The 14,834-nt window shown below is 41.4% G+C and overlaps 2 protein-coding genes across 2 annotated transcripts; one reads left to right on the top strand and one right to left on the bottom strand.

Moving 5' to 3' along the window:
• Positions 1-2,260: 2,260 nt before the first annotated feature.
• Positions 2,261-6,435, bottom strand: LOC110980895 (uncharacterized). Its single transcript, XM_022237952.2, has one exon. The coding sequence runs from the start codon at positions 5,667-5,669 to the stop codon at positions 4,017-4,019; it is 1,653 nt and encodes a 550-aa protein (XP_022093644.2). The 5' UTR covers positions 5,670-6,435; the 3' UTR covers positions 2,261-4,016.
• A 449-nt stretch (positions 6,436-6,884) lies between these two features.
• LOC110980896 (THO complex subunit 4-like) lies at positions 6,885-14,784 on the top strand. Its single transcript, XM_022237953.2, has 6 exons — positions 6,885-7,226; positions 9,207-9,368; positions 11,397-11,544; positions 12,302-12,419; positions 12,540-12,690; positions 13,034-14,784. Exons 1-6 carry the CDS (start codon positions 7,020-7,022, stop codon positions 13,043-13,045), a joined length of 798 nt encoding a protein of 265 aa, XP_022093645.1. The 5' UTR covers positions 6,885-7,019; the 3' UTR covers positions 13,046-14,784.
• Positions 14,785-14,834: the final 50 nt, after the last annotated feature.

Raw genomic sequence — 14,834 nt, 5'->3', positions numbered from 1 at the left:
TTGTTTGAATGGTGTCTGTGTCTCATTGCTGTCCTTTCTGTAATTCTATGTCTGTAAGAAAGTCTTATCTGCCTTTTTCCAGGCACCAGGGGTTGTCTGACAGTTGGTTTGCTTTTGGATTTTTGATGCCTGTGCTTGCCGTTTGCTTTTATTTTTGTGAATGAATTTGATGTTTGTTGCCCCGCAGGCTACCTTAAAATGGCAGTTACCTTACAGTGGAACCGACATTTTATAATTAAGTCAACCTAAGGAACTGTGGTTACAGTCAATTAGTATCTGAAAAGGGAGAAATGAAAGAGAGATTGATCGTTAACAGATCTTTTATCATGAAAAGTGAAATGTAAGTAGACACATGCAAGGGTGGCAGGGAGAATTCAGCTTTCTGACCGATTTCAACTTTGTACAGATTTTCAGTTAATTTAAGCACTTTTGCACCCCTGATCTGTACAAAACTGGGTACTTTCAGTCTTGACAGCTAATTTTAGCGTTTTTATGTGGCCACTTGCACCCTGCATGTACATGTATAACCGTGTCTTGTGGGGCATTTTGTTAAGGGTTTTGTCAGCTTTATGGCGCAGGCTAAATAAATGTAAGTCGGTGCCTTGAAGGTTTTTTGGAAATATCCAAGGTTCATGACGTTCGACCAACAACCTCAATCAATGAACCAGATTTCCATTTAAAGCCTTCGGCGAAGACTTAGACATACGGAATAAGCAGACTCGCACTTGTCCGACCAAGACTTGAATGGGAACCATATCAAGAAAATCCACCAAGAAAATCTTGAAAACGTCCAATGGCGAGCCGCAAGGTTTGTTACCAGTGACCACAGACACCAACAGGAGACACACCTTGCAGCATGCAATGGGAGTCACTCCAAGACAAAAGAGAAACAGCTCGGCTTGCAGAACTCTACAAGGAAACCCATTGTATATTACCTCCATCTAACGTAATCCGTCCTCTAGTAAAAGAACACGTATGAACTAAATTACAAAGTTATCTGGTGAAACGGACTGCTACCGTTACTCAGTACATGTATGCCTCCGAACTGTCGCTGTCTGGAACGCTATTCCTCCTGCACCAAACTATTTCACGTGAGATCGCTTCATTCAAGGTGTTGATCAACAATAATGAAACATTTTGCTACGCCGTGTATGATGGACTGCGCGTTGATAGAGGTGATTTGTACCGTGCAAGACAAAACACGACAGAACTATGAAAACAGCTCTCAAGTTATTAGCCTATCATTTCATGGCACATCAACTGTCGCAAGCCACACCGGCATTGAGTCACAGCGTGGGAACATTAGAAAGGCCAGGATATTTATTAAATTTTAGATGGGTTCATGGTTCAGGCGAAATGAATTTATTCAGCTGCACCTGATCACGTTTTCCCTAGTCTTTGACCCCATCCTTTTCACAGTAAACAATTAATCAAGATAAAGACATGTTCAATATTTTACACCTTGGTTTTGACAGGATTGTCGTAAAAATATATATGAGCCGAGCGCCAACTGACAATTGTAAATACATGTACATCCTAAGGTACACATTTTCTGGCTTTATGGAAGAGGACACAAGCAGTAAAAAGGTAGTTTTATTTGCCACAATGTTTGCCACTGACTTGATGAAAAACATTAACAAGTTGACAAATATTACTTCATATTCCAAATGGTCGCCCTATCTCAAATACATTTCACAAATTTGTGAACACTACCTTGTAGTTTGATCTCTCTCTGACCTCTGGTAATTGTTACCACCGAGACGGTAAACTGTTCAAATATTTAGTTGACCATAACACGATCGGCACGAAGCTACCTAACAACAGCGAATGGTCTCGCAACAACAAAAAATGCAACAGTTAAATTACGAGTCTCGGCAATCAAAGTTAGGTGCCAAATGAATGTGTTTTTCCCCCGAAGTGCTGTAAAAATGCAGCGTTAAAATCGATAGTACTTCCCGCGCGCCAAAAAGATGGCGGGGAACCGTCGAGTGTTGCTGGGTGTCGGACGTACTAACATGCACAAACATCATAGGAGAATGACTGATGATGTTGATGTATAACGTGCGAAACACGAAACGAATGATGGATGTTGAAATTATGTTCTTCAGTTTTCTCTTAAATGCCAACAGTGTTGAATGAAGCGATAGATTATGCCCCCCCCACCGCTTCACACATGATATTCTGAGAGTTAGACCGAAAAAAAAACACAGCTGCCTTGATCTCAGAGATGGTGAGATATTTCACTCGTTCGAGCCGGTCGTTAAAATGCAATTTATATGTTTTTTTATTTGATAAAACGATTTGCAGAGGCACCGATGACGATGTCGACTCGGTATATCAAAGGTTCATTATAGCTGGGAAGAAAGTCTAATACTCTGAGCCCTGATGTTAAATAAATAAATAACCTCCAGTCTGGAAAGTTTGGTTTTTCAATTCAATTCAGGAATAAAATATGGAATTCTCAAGAATATTATGTATAATCTTTGGGAAGCAAGTATGTTATTATTTCAGGTTGTTGAGGTTTGGTACATTGGACCAAATTTTAATTTCAATACCCTAACAGGGGTGGATGTCGAAGGGGGTAACTAAATCAGTTTTATTTCTTTGCTGGATTCCAGATACCTCTTTAGCCATCAGTTGATGTTAAGATGAGGAATTTTGTTTGCAGTTTGTCTTTTGCCTGTAGCGTCTGGTCGTAGCCACTCCAAGGCCCGATGAAACATTCAGTGGGGTGATGGCCAAATCACTAAGAAACGCAGCGAGTTCACGGAAACAAATAATTACATGTATTCTCAAGAAAAGTTTGACTCGCACAGTTTTGAAACTCCTGACTTTCTGGTTAATTAAAAACCACAAGGCATTCCAAAGTCGTGAAGTTTAATTTCATCGACATTCTTTCCGAGCCCGCAGAAGTCAATGATTAATAGGTATGTGATTGATTACGAAGTAGCCCTTTTGAATAAGTTGACTGATTGATAAGACGATAATATCATATCACCGTCCTGCTCTCCGTGTCATCTGAATACTACGAATCTTTAATATCAATGCATTATTAACCAGCACCTCGTAAGCGTATTATATCGAAAACAATACATGTAAACTGTAATGCGATGAAATGATCTCTTATAATAAAAAAATATTGCCAGCAGTCGAGTATATCGGACGACCTGTTCAGCATGGAAAATCAAGTTGTCAAAAACAAAAACGTCATGGACCGGAGGGATAGCCTTATGCACCCACGCTTCGTGTAGGCCCTATATACTGTAGCAGCCCTAACTTTCGAAATTTAGTGTATGTAACATCACTTTAATCGTGTTTGATTTGGCACGGTCAAAACCAGTGACTTAAAATAATCCATAACTCCATTTGAAATAAATTTACCAATGAAAATTTTGAATCATGACTGGGCAAGAATGGCACAAATGCTCCATGTTGCATTTTGTATGTTGATAACACTTTTGCCCTGGGATGTTAGGCCAAGTGACACGGGAAACTGCAAAACCAAGATGGCTGAAATGTCGAACATCGAGGGAGAGTGTTGAAAAACAAAATTTTTTTGCCTCTTTGAGGATTTTTTTCACAATTAAGTGTCTGTCATGCGTGATATTGTAGATTTTCCTCACTGTAGAAACGTCACACTGGCAATGTAACACTCGAATAAATTCTTTTGAAAAACACAAAGTTTGATTTGAAAGAATGCGAAGATTATTCAGAATTATTAATTGAACTGACGCATCCTGTCCCGTAGCATCCTTTAATCAAACTCCTCTTTACCTTCTATCAGATTTTTAAACCAATCTTCCGAAACTTTCCTCCTCCAGTAAGCAAAACGTGTACATGTATCTGAGTCCCAACAGGAATGCTGAAGATGATGAACATTTTGGCATTCGTTTTGGGTTTCCTTTCTTCCTAGTTTCAGACTTTTGTGCAAAATCTTGAGTGTGATTCATCTGGGAATATCCAAATAAATAATATTTCAGAATTCAATCAAATCTTTAGTATGGGTTATTTCCATGCTAAACTGACGGAACAGTGACTCGTATGTCAGGCAAGGAATCTCGGGGATTAAGTCTATGCAAGACTTGCCGCTCCCCGACCTGATCGTCCTCTGGCACCCGGCTGAGCTTGGGTGGTTGTAAAGTCTTGGACTTTCCTCTCGTTTCTCCCGCGGCATCAGATTCCTTCTCCCTCTCATTATGGACCTTGCGGCTCCGTGTTGATCTTGAGGTCGAGCCCGGACTTGGCCCGTCACTATCTGATAATTCCTGGTTGGGCAGTTCATCTTGTGGTTGTGTCCAGGTTGTGGGGGACCTCTTCATGCTCCCGCTACTGCCCCTGCTAGTACTCGATTTTACCCCAGAGTCAGTTGAGCTCGCGCTGCTTCTTCTACTCGTCACTTTCAACGTACAGTTTTTACTGCTGAGCTGTTTGTCACGGGGATGGTGGTAACGATGATGACTGGATCCTCTCTTTGAGCTTCGCCGGCGCTTGGACTTGGGGCCACGCCCCATTATATAGGCAAGAGTGGACGATTTCTTCTCATACACCGGCATTTTTGGAATGGGCTCGGGTGGGGGTTTGGCTGGTTTTCTGAAATTGCTGCTGAATTGACTAGAGTACGTTGTCAGCAGGGAGTCAACCGAAGCAAATTTTAAATTGCCGTACTCACTTGCCTTGGAGGTGTCGAACTCGCTGGATACGAAGCTTTTGGCAAAGTACCTCTCCTCACTAGTTCTGGAAGCAAGATCCAGCATTGCCATTGCGGTGTCCACAGACCGGTTCATGACCGAGGAATTCGATCTTGTTGCAGAAGGATTGCCAGAAAGATCCAGCGATCTTCTAACAACCCAGCTATTGGAATTCCGCTCTGCTATCCTCTTTGCATCTCTGTTCCAGTCCTTACCACCAATGATGTCTGATTTGGTGTTCATTGTCCCCTTGTGCCACCGGGGTCTGATATCCGGGAGAGACGGACTCTTTTTGGCGGTCACTGAGGGGTAGGAGTGACCTTTAGGTCGGTCCGGAAAGCGACTATAGATCATTTTGTGTTCTCTCGTGCGTTCCTTTAGCAATGCCTGGGCTCGGAGTCTTCTTAGGGCAGCCTCCTCGGCCCACTGCGTGGCGTTCATGTGCCGCTCGCGGTCGCAAATCCTTGGGTTGGCGTGACCATCTTTCTCCAGCACCGCGGCCACGTCGGCGAGGCCCATTTTGTGGGCTTGTATGAGAGGGGTAGTACCCGACTTGTCTGGCATGTCCACCCCCATAGATCGATCTCTCATCAGTTTGACGATGAACCGGACCAGGTCCACGTTGCCACTGGTCACGGCATCAAAAAGCGGGGAGTGACCGATGAGATTTGTCCCGGCCAGATCAGCGGCCGCCACCCCCATCTCCTTGACAATTTTGCGGGCGATGCGCCCCCGACCCTGTTGGCACGCATGCTGAAACACGCTGGTCCTGCTATTGTCCGTCTCCAAAATGTCGGCGCCTTTCTTCAGGAGGAATTTGAACATGCGGTAGCTCTTGTCCTCGTCGGGGATGAAACACGCCACCATGACAGGAGTTTGACCGAGCCGATTCTTAGCATTGATGGGAACGGCACGGCGGAGCAATGCTTCAATTTGCTGGTATCGCAATGACAACACTGCATCAATCAGGCGTTCCGTCATCTTGTCTGAATCAGCTCGCTTCTCAGCGCAGCAACAAGCTTGAACACAGATTTTACATTGGCATAACTGGGGATATAAGAGGCTTAATGACGTTTCATACAGCAGAGACAAAACACCTACAGATCTGAAGCAGCATGTACCAGCACAAGGTGTCCTTGAGCCAAGTGTGAAATCCGATTTGACCAGATAGGTTAGGTTGTGGTTTCCAGTGCCGCGCGGTTTACTGCTATGGCAACCGTCTTAGGCAAGTACATGTACCATCCCAAACAAACTCTTTCGGAACGAAACCGTTTTCTATCCAACAGAAATACATGTGTCATGTGAGAACCGCCACGACGATGTGTCTGTCATGCTGTTAAGTGCCGGTACATCGCTTCCCGTCCGTTTCCATGTGCACTATAGAGAAAAACTATTGGAAATCAATTGCTTTTTTTGTGTGGGATCATAGTCCAAAGCGGATTTACATTAGAAGGGTTTGGAGTATCTTTTGTCAGCACTACACGGTATTAAATACATGCCTGCTTTTATACAGACTTTTTTGTTGGAAGTGCAATAATGTACATGTACATTCAGTTGCTGCAAAATAACACGTAACTCATTTAGCCCAGTTAAAATTCCTCTAATTCCCCGAGCAGACGAAACATTGAACTCTGTTCTGTGTTATAGCCCAATCTTGTTCGCAGGGAAACGCACCGTATGTCGCGGGACCATATGCAAGAATCTCATGAAGAAGTCGGAAGCTATTTGAAAAGTGTGACAATATTCTCTACGAAGAATGTAAAACGTGTACTGGAGCCAAGAACGACTGCTTAATAAAGTGCTTAAGTTTCAAATCGGGGAGATGTTGAATAATAATATCATTATAAAAAAACATTTAGTATCAGTCAAAAGAATTGTGTCTATCACGACAAGTCCGCAGTAATATTTGTGAAAGTTTCATCTGAAGGTGAATTAAATTAGTCAAAGAGGATCACAACTTATTTCTCATGTTTGCAGTGACATCTTTGTGCATGTATTTAATGATGGCATGCATTCCAGGTCTACTGGCGATGCATGGCAGACATGCACTGGTTCTTCAACACAAAGGATTTTATGTCTAAGCCCAACAGAGGGCAGGCTTGAGTGTTCACAATGGATTTACGCTAACAGTCAGGTTCCCTTCTGCAGTGTGTTAAATAGAGCAGTAAAAGAAACGATGTGTGGAAATGATCGCTTGGGAACCTGTCTGTCTTTCGCGTGGTACCGCCATTTCGACCAAACGTCCACATTTGATTAGCACGTTTTCGTCATCAAAAGACGTCAAATTTTTACCAGTTTCCTCGGGCCGAACTGAGTCCATTCACAGTCAACATGACGGAGAAAATAGATATGAGCCTAGAGGACATCATTAAATTGAACAGGACCAACAAGAGAGGGGGAGGTAGAGGTCGCGGTGGACGTGGTCGCGGCGGTGGACAAACGCGTGGCGGTGGACGGGGGAGAGGCGGCATGTCCGGAGGTGGTGCCATCAGACGGCAAGGCAGGGGTGGTGGTGCCCGCCCCACTCCGTATTCACGGGTATAAACTGTTTATTATAAAGGTTTTGCTTTAAATTCAGGGTAAAATTCTTTAATGTTATACTGTTGCCATGTTTGTATTCAATTCTACTTTACCGTGTTTACTTGGAGACATTCTCTCTTGTGGACTTTTGGGAGTTCCAGGACAGTTGCTGAGCAGTTACGCTATTTAGCGTCAACCATGTCAACAAAGTGTCAACAACTTGAAAATACCCTCTAAGGATTCAAAAGTAGTTTTATCTTAATTTAGAAACTGGAAGACCTGCCACTGTGTAAAAGAAACATCAAATTCGCTTCCAGATTCACTCAGTAAAATGAGATTTTTTTGCGATGTATGGAGACCGCCATCATGCATCTTTCTTTACTCTGCTTTCCACACGAAAACAAGATGGGGGCTGGTCAGGCTGCACGAGCATGCCCGAATTTGTCTCTCAAATTTCCACCCTCAAATATCATTTTCAATATTATGATACATTGAATGTGATATGTAGGAGCCTTACTAATATTGTAAATATAAAATATTTGTATAAAAATGCTTGAATATTTAGTTGACGCTCGTTGACACTAGCATGACCCTTTGCTCAGTTCTAATTTGCAGACCTTCTGGTCATTGTTGTTGTGATTGGATGTCATTGAAATATCAATATTTGAGCCAGTTGGACTCGTTACAGCCATTCCTGCATGAGCGGAAGTACATGCAGTGACTAACAATTTCCACTATAACTCTCAGTAGCACACATTTCACTGTAAATTTGCCGCTTGAAATAAGGTTAGCAAATTCATATTCCCTTTCACCAATGGAGGCCTTCGTGACAACTGATGCTGGATAAAATTCTTGTGTCATGTATTATCGCACAGCTTTTACATGCTCTTTGTGAATTGTTTTGTACAAGTTTTCAAACAACATTTTGACAGAAACTCATAACTGCATAACTGTCCAAAGAGGCTCTGACTTGGATAGGATCTTTGACAAGACTTATCCAAAGTTACAAATCCATGGGAATGGATGTGGATGGAACACACAAGCAGGTGACACAATCGGCGCCCGGAAAATCCAAAAGCCTGGACATGCGATGTGCATTCTTTGTAACAAAGAGTTGAAATTGTGTGAAAACATGGAATGGGAGGGGGGGAGCCAACTTACTTTACAAACGTTAATATTTACAATTTTGGTTTACATATTACTAGTTAATTTTAACCTTCAGGAATTTTAGGCAATGTGAAGCAAAACATTGCATTAATCATATGCATTGCCTACATGTAAATTGCAAGACCAATGTAATTGTATGACCAATGGCAATGGTTGCACCAGGAGACTGTAAAATGCACTACAGAGCGTCTACATTCCAAAATGTTCCCAGGGCAATTTCATTTTTTTTTCATCGAATTTTCACCTTGAGAGCAACCGTAGAGTACCTGTACATGCAGCTCTTGAAAACAGTGTAATGGTCATTTCAGACAATGACCGAGACCAAGTGTTTTTGAAAAATCTGAGATTTTTACTCATCTATGTCTCGTTTCCACCCAGTGAGATTGCACTGCTCATGTTTATCACATTGCATGTGCGTTGGGCCAAGGGTTGAGTGCCGCTTGCTCCGCATGTCGGTTCGACCATTATTGGAGAAGGGGGGAGGGGAAGTGGCATCTCGTTTTCATCGCACAACCGTCCTTGCTGTGTGACTTGTTAGCTGATACCATCAGGATGCGCGACATGCGTTGCACTTTGTAGCTGTGACAGGCTGCAACATTTTAGAAATCCCCTCTCGCCTCTGAAAATAGTCAAACTGACAAGCGTAGCAAGTTACACTTGGCCGTTGGCCCAACGCATGTGCAGTGCACATATGCATTCACAACAATAGTTAAGGGTATTTGAATAGCTTTTTGCTGGTTTGAATGTTCAATTCAAAACAGATGTACTTATACACAGAGAAATCATTCATTATTTTACCCAACCTCTATGATCTTGTTATTTGTACACTAGCCAAAACAGGTACCTGACCAGTGGCAGCATGACATGTATGAAGGTGGAACTGGAACAGGAAGGATGCAGTATAGAACAGGTGGTTCCGTCGGTGGTCAGAATCAGCAAGGAAAGCTGATGGTGTCCAATCTAGACTATGGAGTCTCTGACGCAGACATCCAGGTAATTTAATGGTGTTATTGAGGTCAGTTTCTTTGCACTACTTCCCAAATGTCCACAAGCTGTTTGTAATGAAATGCTCAGAATTAAGCCGCGTTTGCACTCGACTAAGAATTGTAAAAAAGTTACCATGACTGCCTATTAACATTCCATCGTGATTTTTCATCCGTGCATCTGCACGTGGATAACTCAGACCCGGGGAAAGTCCATGAGCATTCAGCAGTATGTGCTTTCAGAATCTCACGAGGGCACCCTCCGATTGACCTCATAATTTGACACCTGATGTGGTCTCAGGAAAGTGTGTGATTCTTTTAACTTTAAACGTACTTTAAGTAGCGAGGTTAGAACTAAATGTGTACATTTTGTTTACCCAAAAACTATCGGAGTGAAACACAAGCAGTTCATAACGGTAACAAAAAAATCGACAAGAATTTTAAGTAAGTTTTCTATCAAAGGAATGTGTACATTTTGAATGGTACTGAAGAAATATGCTCGTCTTGAGCACAATCTCATCTCAAACGTTCTTGTGTTAATCGTGTTTGACTGTAGACTAAAGTTCCATTTTTTTAATTCTTTGAAATTCTTATTTATGAAACAATTTTCTCAAAATTAAGAAATTCTTCATTTGTAAATCAGCATGTTATGATGGTTCCGGATGAAACAGGGATTTCTTGCATAATTACTTTTATTCGTGAAGAAGTGGTCGCGATTCAGAAGTTATGCCGATCCAGAACTAGGAAAAGAGTCGTCATCACTTTTGTTGATCCTGTCAGTCCAAGAATAGATTTTGAATCTAATTTTCTCGAATACACAAGGCGAACTACATGTACAGACCACATTCACCGGAATTTGAGGATTTTTTTGTAGATGCAATCTGACGGAAAAATTGTGCATACCGGAATTAGGAGAACAGTTGTATAACTAACCAATAAACGGCCGGAGTATAAGGCTCGGAGCTGTTGGCATACTCTGCAGCTCTGCGACGCGACATTGATATAGTGTCTCTGCACCACCGTGTAGCTGTACGGATGGATGTTTTCGCGGAAAAACAACAGAGGTCATGACCTATGGACTTGCGAACGGATTTCAATTCATGTGATCAAAATTTAAGTTTTACATTACTCTGGGCCATCCGCACGGGGGTTTCCTGCAATGCAAAATTGACTGTAATTCGTCCGCGACCCCATTGGCCCTGTGAAACTTCTGCAGCAGGAAGGTAGAACTTACAACCGATGATCAGCATTTGACAATTTGGGTAGTTTACTGGCTTTCCACATTGGATTGAATTTTGTCAGATTGACAACAGTCTTAAGTTTTACCCCCAAAATTCCAATGCGAACACGGCTTGATTTGAGATCCTTATTGAAATCATATTCACCTTCCCACGTTTTGGGAAAACACATGAAAAATTTGCTTTGGTTTGTAAGATTAGTATGTTTGAACAAGAAGAGTTGACAAGTTTGATCTTATCTGGACAGTGCAAATGGAAATTTTCCCAGAAATTTGTTCAAGAGTGATTAAAGATTCTGATTCAGTTTGCCGTCATTTAAGGATGAATTTGCAACAGTGGAATTTTCATTGTGATTACAAAGACCTACTTCTTGCACAAGGATGTGAACCTGCTGTTGTTCATTGGCTAAATTTAGAATTTGTTAACCTAATTCAGAAATTCACCAGAGGCTTCCGTGCTGTATTAAGCCTTGCATCACCCAACCGTCAGTTACATCCTTCCCTCTGCGCTAATTTTTTTTTCTTATTTGTTGGCCTTTTCTTGACAGAAAGAGTCAAAGGTTGAAGGCTTTTGAAGGAGTGTTGCACAGTTTTAAATCAGTAGGAACTCTCAATGTATTTTTTGCCCAGACCATGTGCTAAACCTAGCGACACATCAAAAGCTTTTGATTTGAAGTTTTCTCTTTCTAATGCCAACTGCAGCATTTCTGAAAAGAGTTACCTCCTGGGGTCCAGTCACATATGCTGTTGTTCCAAAAGGAATTAACTTTATGTAGTTTTGTCTTCATCTTATAAATGCAGGAACTGTTTGGAGACTTCGGTGTCTTACTGCACGCGGCTGTCCACTATGACCAGTCAGGCAGGAGTCAGGGCACAGCTGATGTGGTCTTTCAGAGGAAAGCAGATGCCATCAAAGCTATGAAACAGTATAATAACGTACCCTTAGATGGTAAGAAAAAAAGGGAAACTGTTGCCCCTTTCAAGCCATTTAGGTATCTCAAGAGTGATTTCTGAAATTGAACTATAGGTAGGGCATACTTTCCCATTGCCACTTCAACTAAGCCACTTTGCACCAGAGGACATGTAAAAGCAATCCTGCTATCTGTACACACGGACATGGCTGGCAGGTCGAAACGTCAGGCGTACTTCGGCTCAACTTCTGGTGACATTTAAACATGCTAATCCCCATTTGTTTTGAACACACAAAAACCCTAGAAGTCTGTGGAAGGAGACTGTGTTCATCTTGAACTTTGCTGTCATGCACAGGCTATTGCGGTAGTAAATATCGCTCTCTGAGCATGTCGGTGAATGTTATAAAATATGAGGTTTAAAATGTTGTACAAATACAGTTCAGATGAAACGGGCAAATCAGTGTTTGTGTTGTGTCACTGTAGATCAAAACTCAGCCACTGTCTTTTGCTTTTTTTTTGAAAGTTGACATTTTTGGCTCCAAAAAATTAGGCGTGCAAGGTCATGTAAAAACATCTAAAAAATTGAATTATTGCCGACTGTCAAGGTTTAAAGTAAAACAGCGGGTCATAGTTGTGTTTAGTTTAGGCAGGTTTGGAAATTTTGGTGGTAAAGATTTCTATAGATTGAGGTAAGGCTGAATAGTCGAAGTTGAGGCCCGAAGGTGGTTTGGCCCAGAACCGACGATGAGAACAAAGTGTCGCTTCAACTTGTTCCTTTTTGCCAACCCCCTGCAGGTAGTCCCATGAACATCCAGCTGGTTACTTCGCCACTTGAGTACGAGCAACAGTTAAGACAACCTACCCAGAGAGCAGGGAACCAGGGAAGGATACAGCGAGGCAGAGGGGCAGGAGGGTATGTTGGACAGTAAGGCACAAAATGTTTCAGTGATGTTAGTTTAATGGCTAGCCGAGAACTACATCTTGCATTCACAGTGCAATGCAGTGACAATGACTTTTGTCATTTTCAATCCAGGCGCAACCAGTACAACAACAGGGGTGGGCGTAACCAAGGGCGTGGTGGCCTCAGGGGGCGCGGAGGTCGAGGGCGTGGCCGAGGTGGCAGCAAGGGACCGACACCCACTGCGGAGGAGTTGGATGCACAGTTAGATGCTTACAATGCTGAGGTGAGCGTTTGGAGTTAAATAAACAATGAAGAGGATGGATCGTCATAATTTCAGCTTCGGAAGGGATGGAACGTGCAGTGAATCCGTGTGACCAATTGGCCCAAATACACCAGGTCTCAGGAAATATTTGCTGAGAACAATTTTGTGCTAAAGCAGAAGTTAAACAGAAAGCCAGTCAGAAGCAAAATACATCTCGCAATTTCTCTGCCGATAAACTGTGTTTACACACATAGCCCATTTTCCATGCAGAATGCAGTTGGTTCCTACAATGTACACAGTGCAGGCCTGTTTCATGATTGTATACTGTAACCTGTGCCTTTCCTTTGCCCTTTTTTATTTCCAGATGGATAGTTAAAGTACATCCTTGAAGTAGGAAATTTTGGAAGTTTCGTTGAGGGGAGATTTTCTACTGTGACCTCAAGCTCTGCAGCAGTACTGCAATATGACATGGACGTATTTTGTAATTAGGTGGAATTTGGTGAAATCATGGGCACTTGCAAGGGCTGCTGCACTGCCGACTGTTAATGACCTGTAACGAAACTCATGCTTGTCTGAACAGGCAACCGCATTTAATAGTAAGCAGGAAAAATGCCAAACCAAGATATTTACTAAGCATTTTAAAGTTTTTCATCAGTTGTCTTTATATGTGTTTCATAGTAGTTTTGAATAGTAGTTGCTGTCAGTTTTGCTTACCAAATATATTGGTTTAGTATTTTTTTTCCTACTTTTGAATTTCTGTGATATTGGCAACGTCAGGCATGAGTTGAATGGAGTGGAAATTGCAAGGACATGAGGTTCCTGTGGTCTGTAAAACATTTTAGACAGTCATTTATTGTTTCCGGTAAACATCCAGTCAGTTTTTGCCTGTGTGATCATCTTCAACTTGCTTATTTTTAAGACACTAGTTTACAGTGAAGATTGAATCAAAATTAGAACCTAAAATCTGTTGCCTGCAATGATTTGTAAACTCCTTCTGTATTTTCAATTTCAGTATAAATTGTTTGTCATTCCAGTAAACAGCACGGACAACCCAAGTTTACCAAATCCTACCTTCACCTATTTTATTCAAAACTAAAACCCAACTTCGATGGTGTAGTAGTCCACCTGACTGATATGTTTCTGTCAAACTATGATCTATTTAGTGTGTATTGATTGTGATATGAAAAATTCACAAGCATTTTCTTATTGTCACGATCACTAGTCGCTTTCATTGCATCCCCCCATGACTTTTTAAATTTGAGATTGTGTTTTAAAATGAATGAAAATTTGGTTAATTGGAGTCAGGAGAAGGATGGTTTAATCATCTGTGCTGAAAGAATACCATTAGAGATTCACTTCCCTCGCTTAATGCAGTTGCCATGTTTGTATCGGAAGTCGGTGTGTGTAAATAGTTTGTCTTTTTATTACTTGGAAACAACAGTTTTGCAGGCTTTAAAAATGGAAGCTTTGATTAGTCTCCAACCACTGTAAAAAAAAAATCTGTGTTTTTTTTCATTCTGTGTCACATTCAAGAATGGAAGGCAATTTTCAGAAACAAGTTCTTTGTATTGTTGAGGACCTACTTTGCGTAACTTAAGTTCCTAGTGGCATCAGTGTCTTTTAAGGGAAGGGAATTCTACTGTATGAACTTAAACCTATACCGTTGAATTTTTCTTTTATGTGGATAAAATTCAGTGCAAAATTATACGGAAAATAGCTTTTCAGTACGCCTATGAAATTATAAAATGTTCAGTTGTGATATTAATTTTGGGTACAAGACCAAATTACCAGATTACTTAGCTCCATTTTTATTGAATGGTAACCATCTTAAATTGTCTACTTGGTATAATGGATTTGGGATGGTTTCCATTTGCTCTGACTAATTACAATTTCCCGCTCAACAGTCATAACATTGGCCTTGGTACTTGATACAGTAATAGAAATATCCCCTTTTGTGACATATTTTTAACTTTTCTTGTTTTTTAGTGCCGGTGGTGTAAGTTTTTAAAACCTGTTTCCAACCTTTTATTACATTTTGTTTTCAATATCGGTGAGACATTAACAAGAAGACATCAGTAATAAAAGGTCCTGATACAGGATGAGGGGGAAAACGTGCTTTACAAGTGCTTTTCGTAACTTATTTTTTTGTGTCGTATGTTATTAAG

Source organism: Acanthaster planci, linkage group LG07, assembly GCF_054643075.1.
Source record: "Acanthaster planci isolate LZ-2023a linkage group LG07, COTS_SCS, whole genome shotgun sequence".
Lineage (NCBI taxonomy): Eukaryota > Metazoa > Echinodermata > Asteroidea > Valvatida > Acanthasteridae > Acanthaster > Acanthaster planci.
The sequence above is the reverse complement of the archived record's forward strand: the minus strand, read 5'-3'. Positions and strand labels throughout refer to the sequence as shown.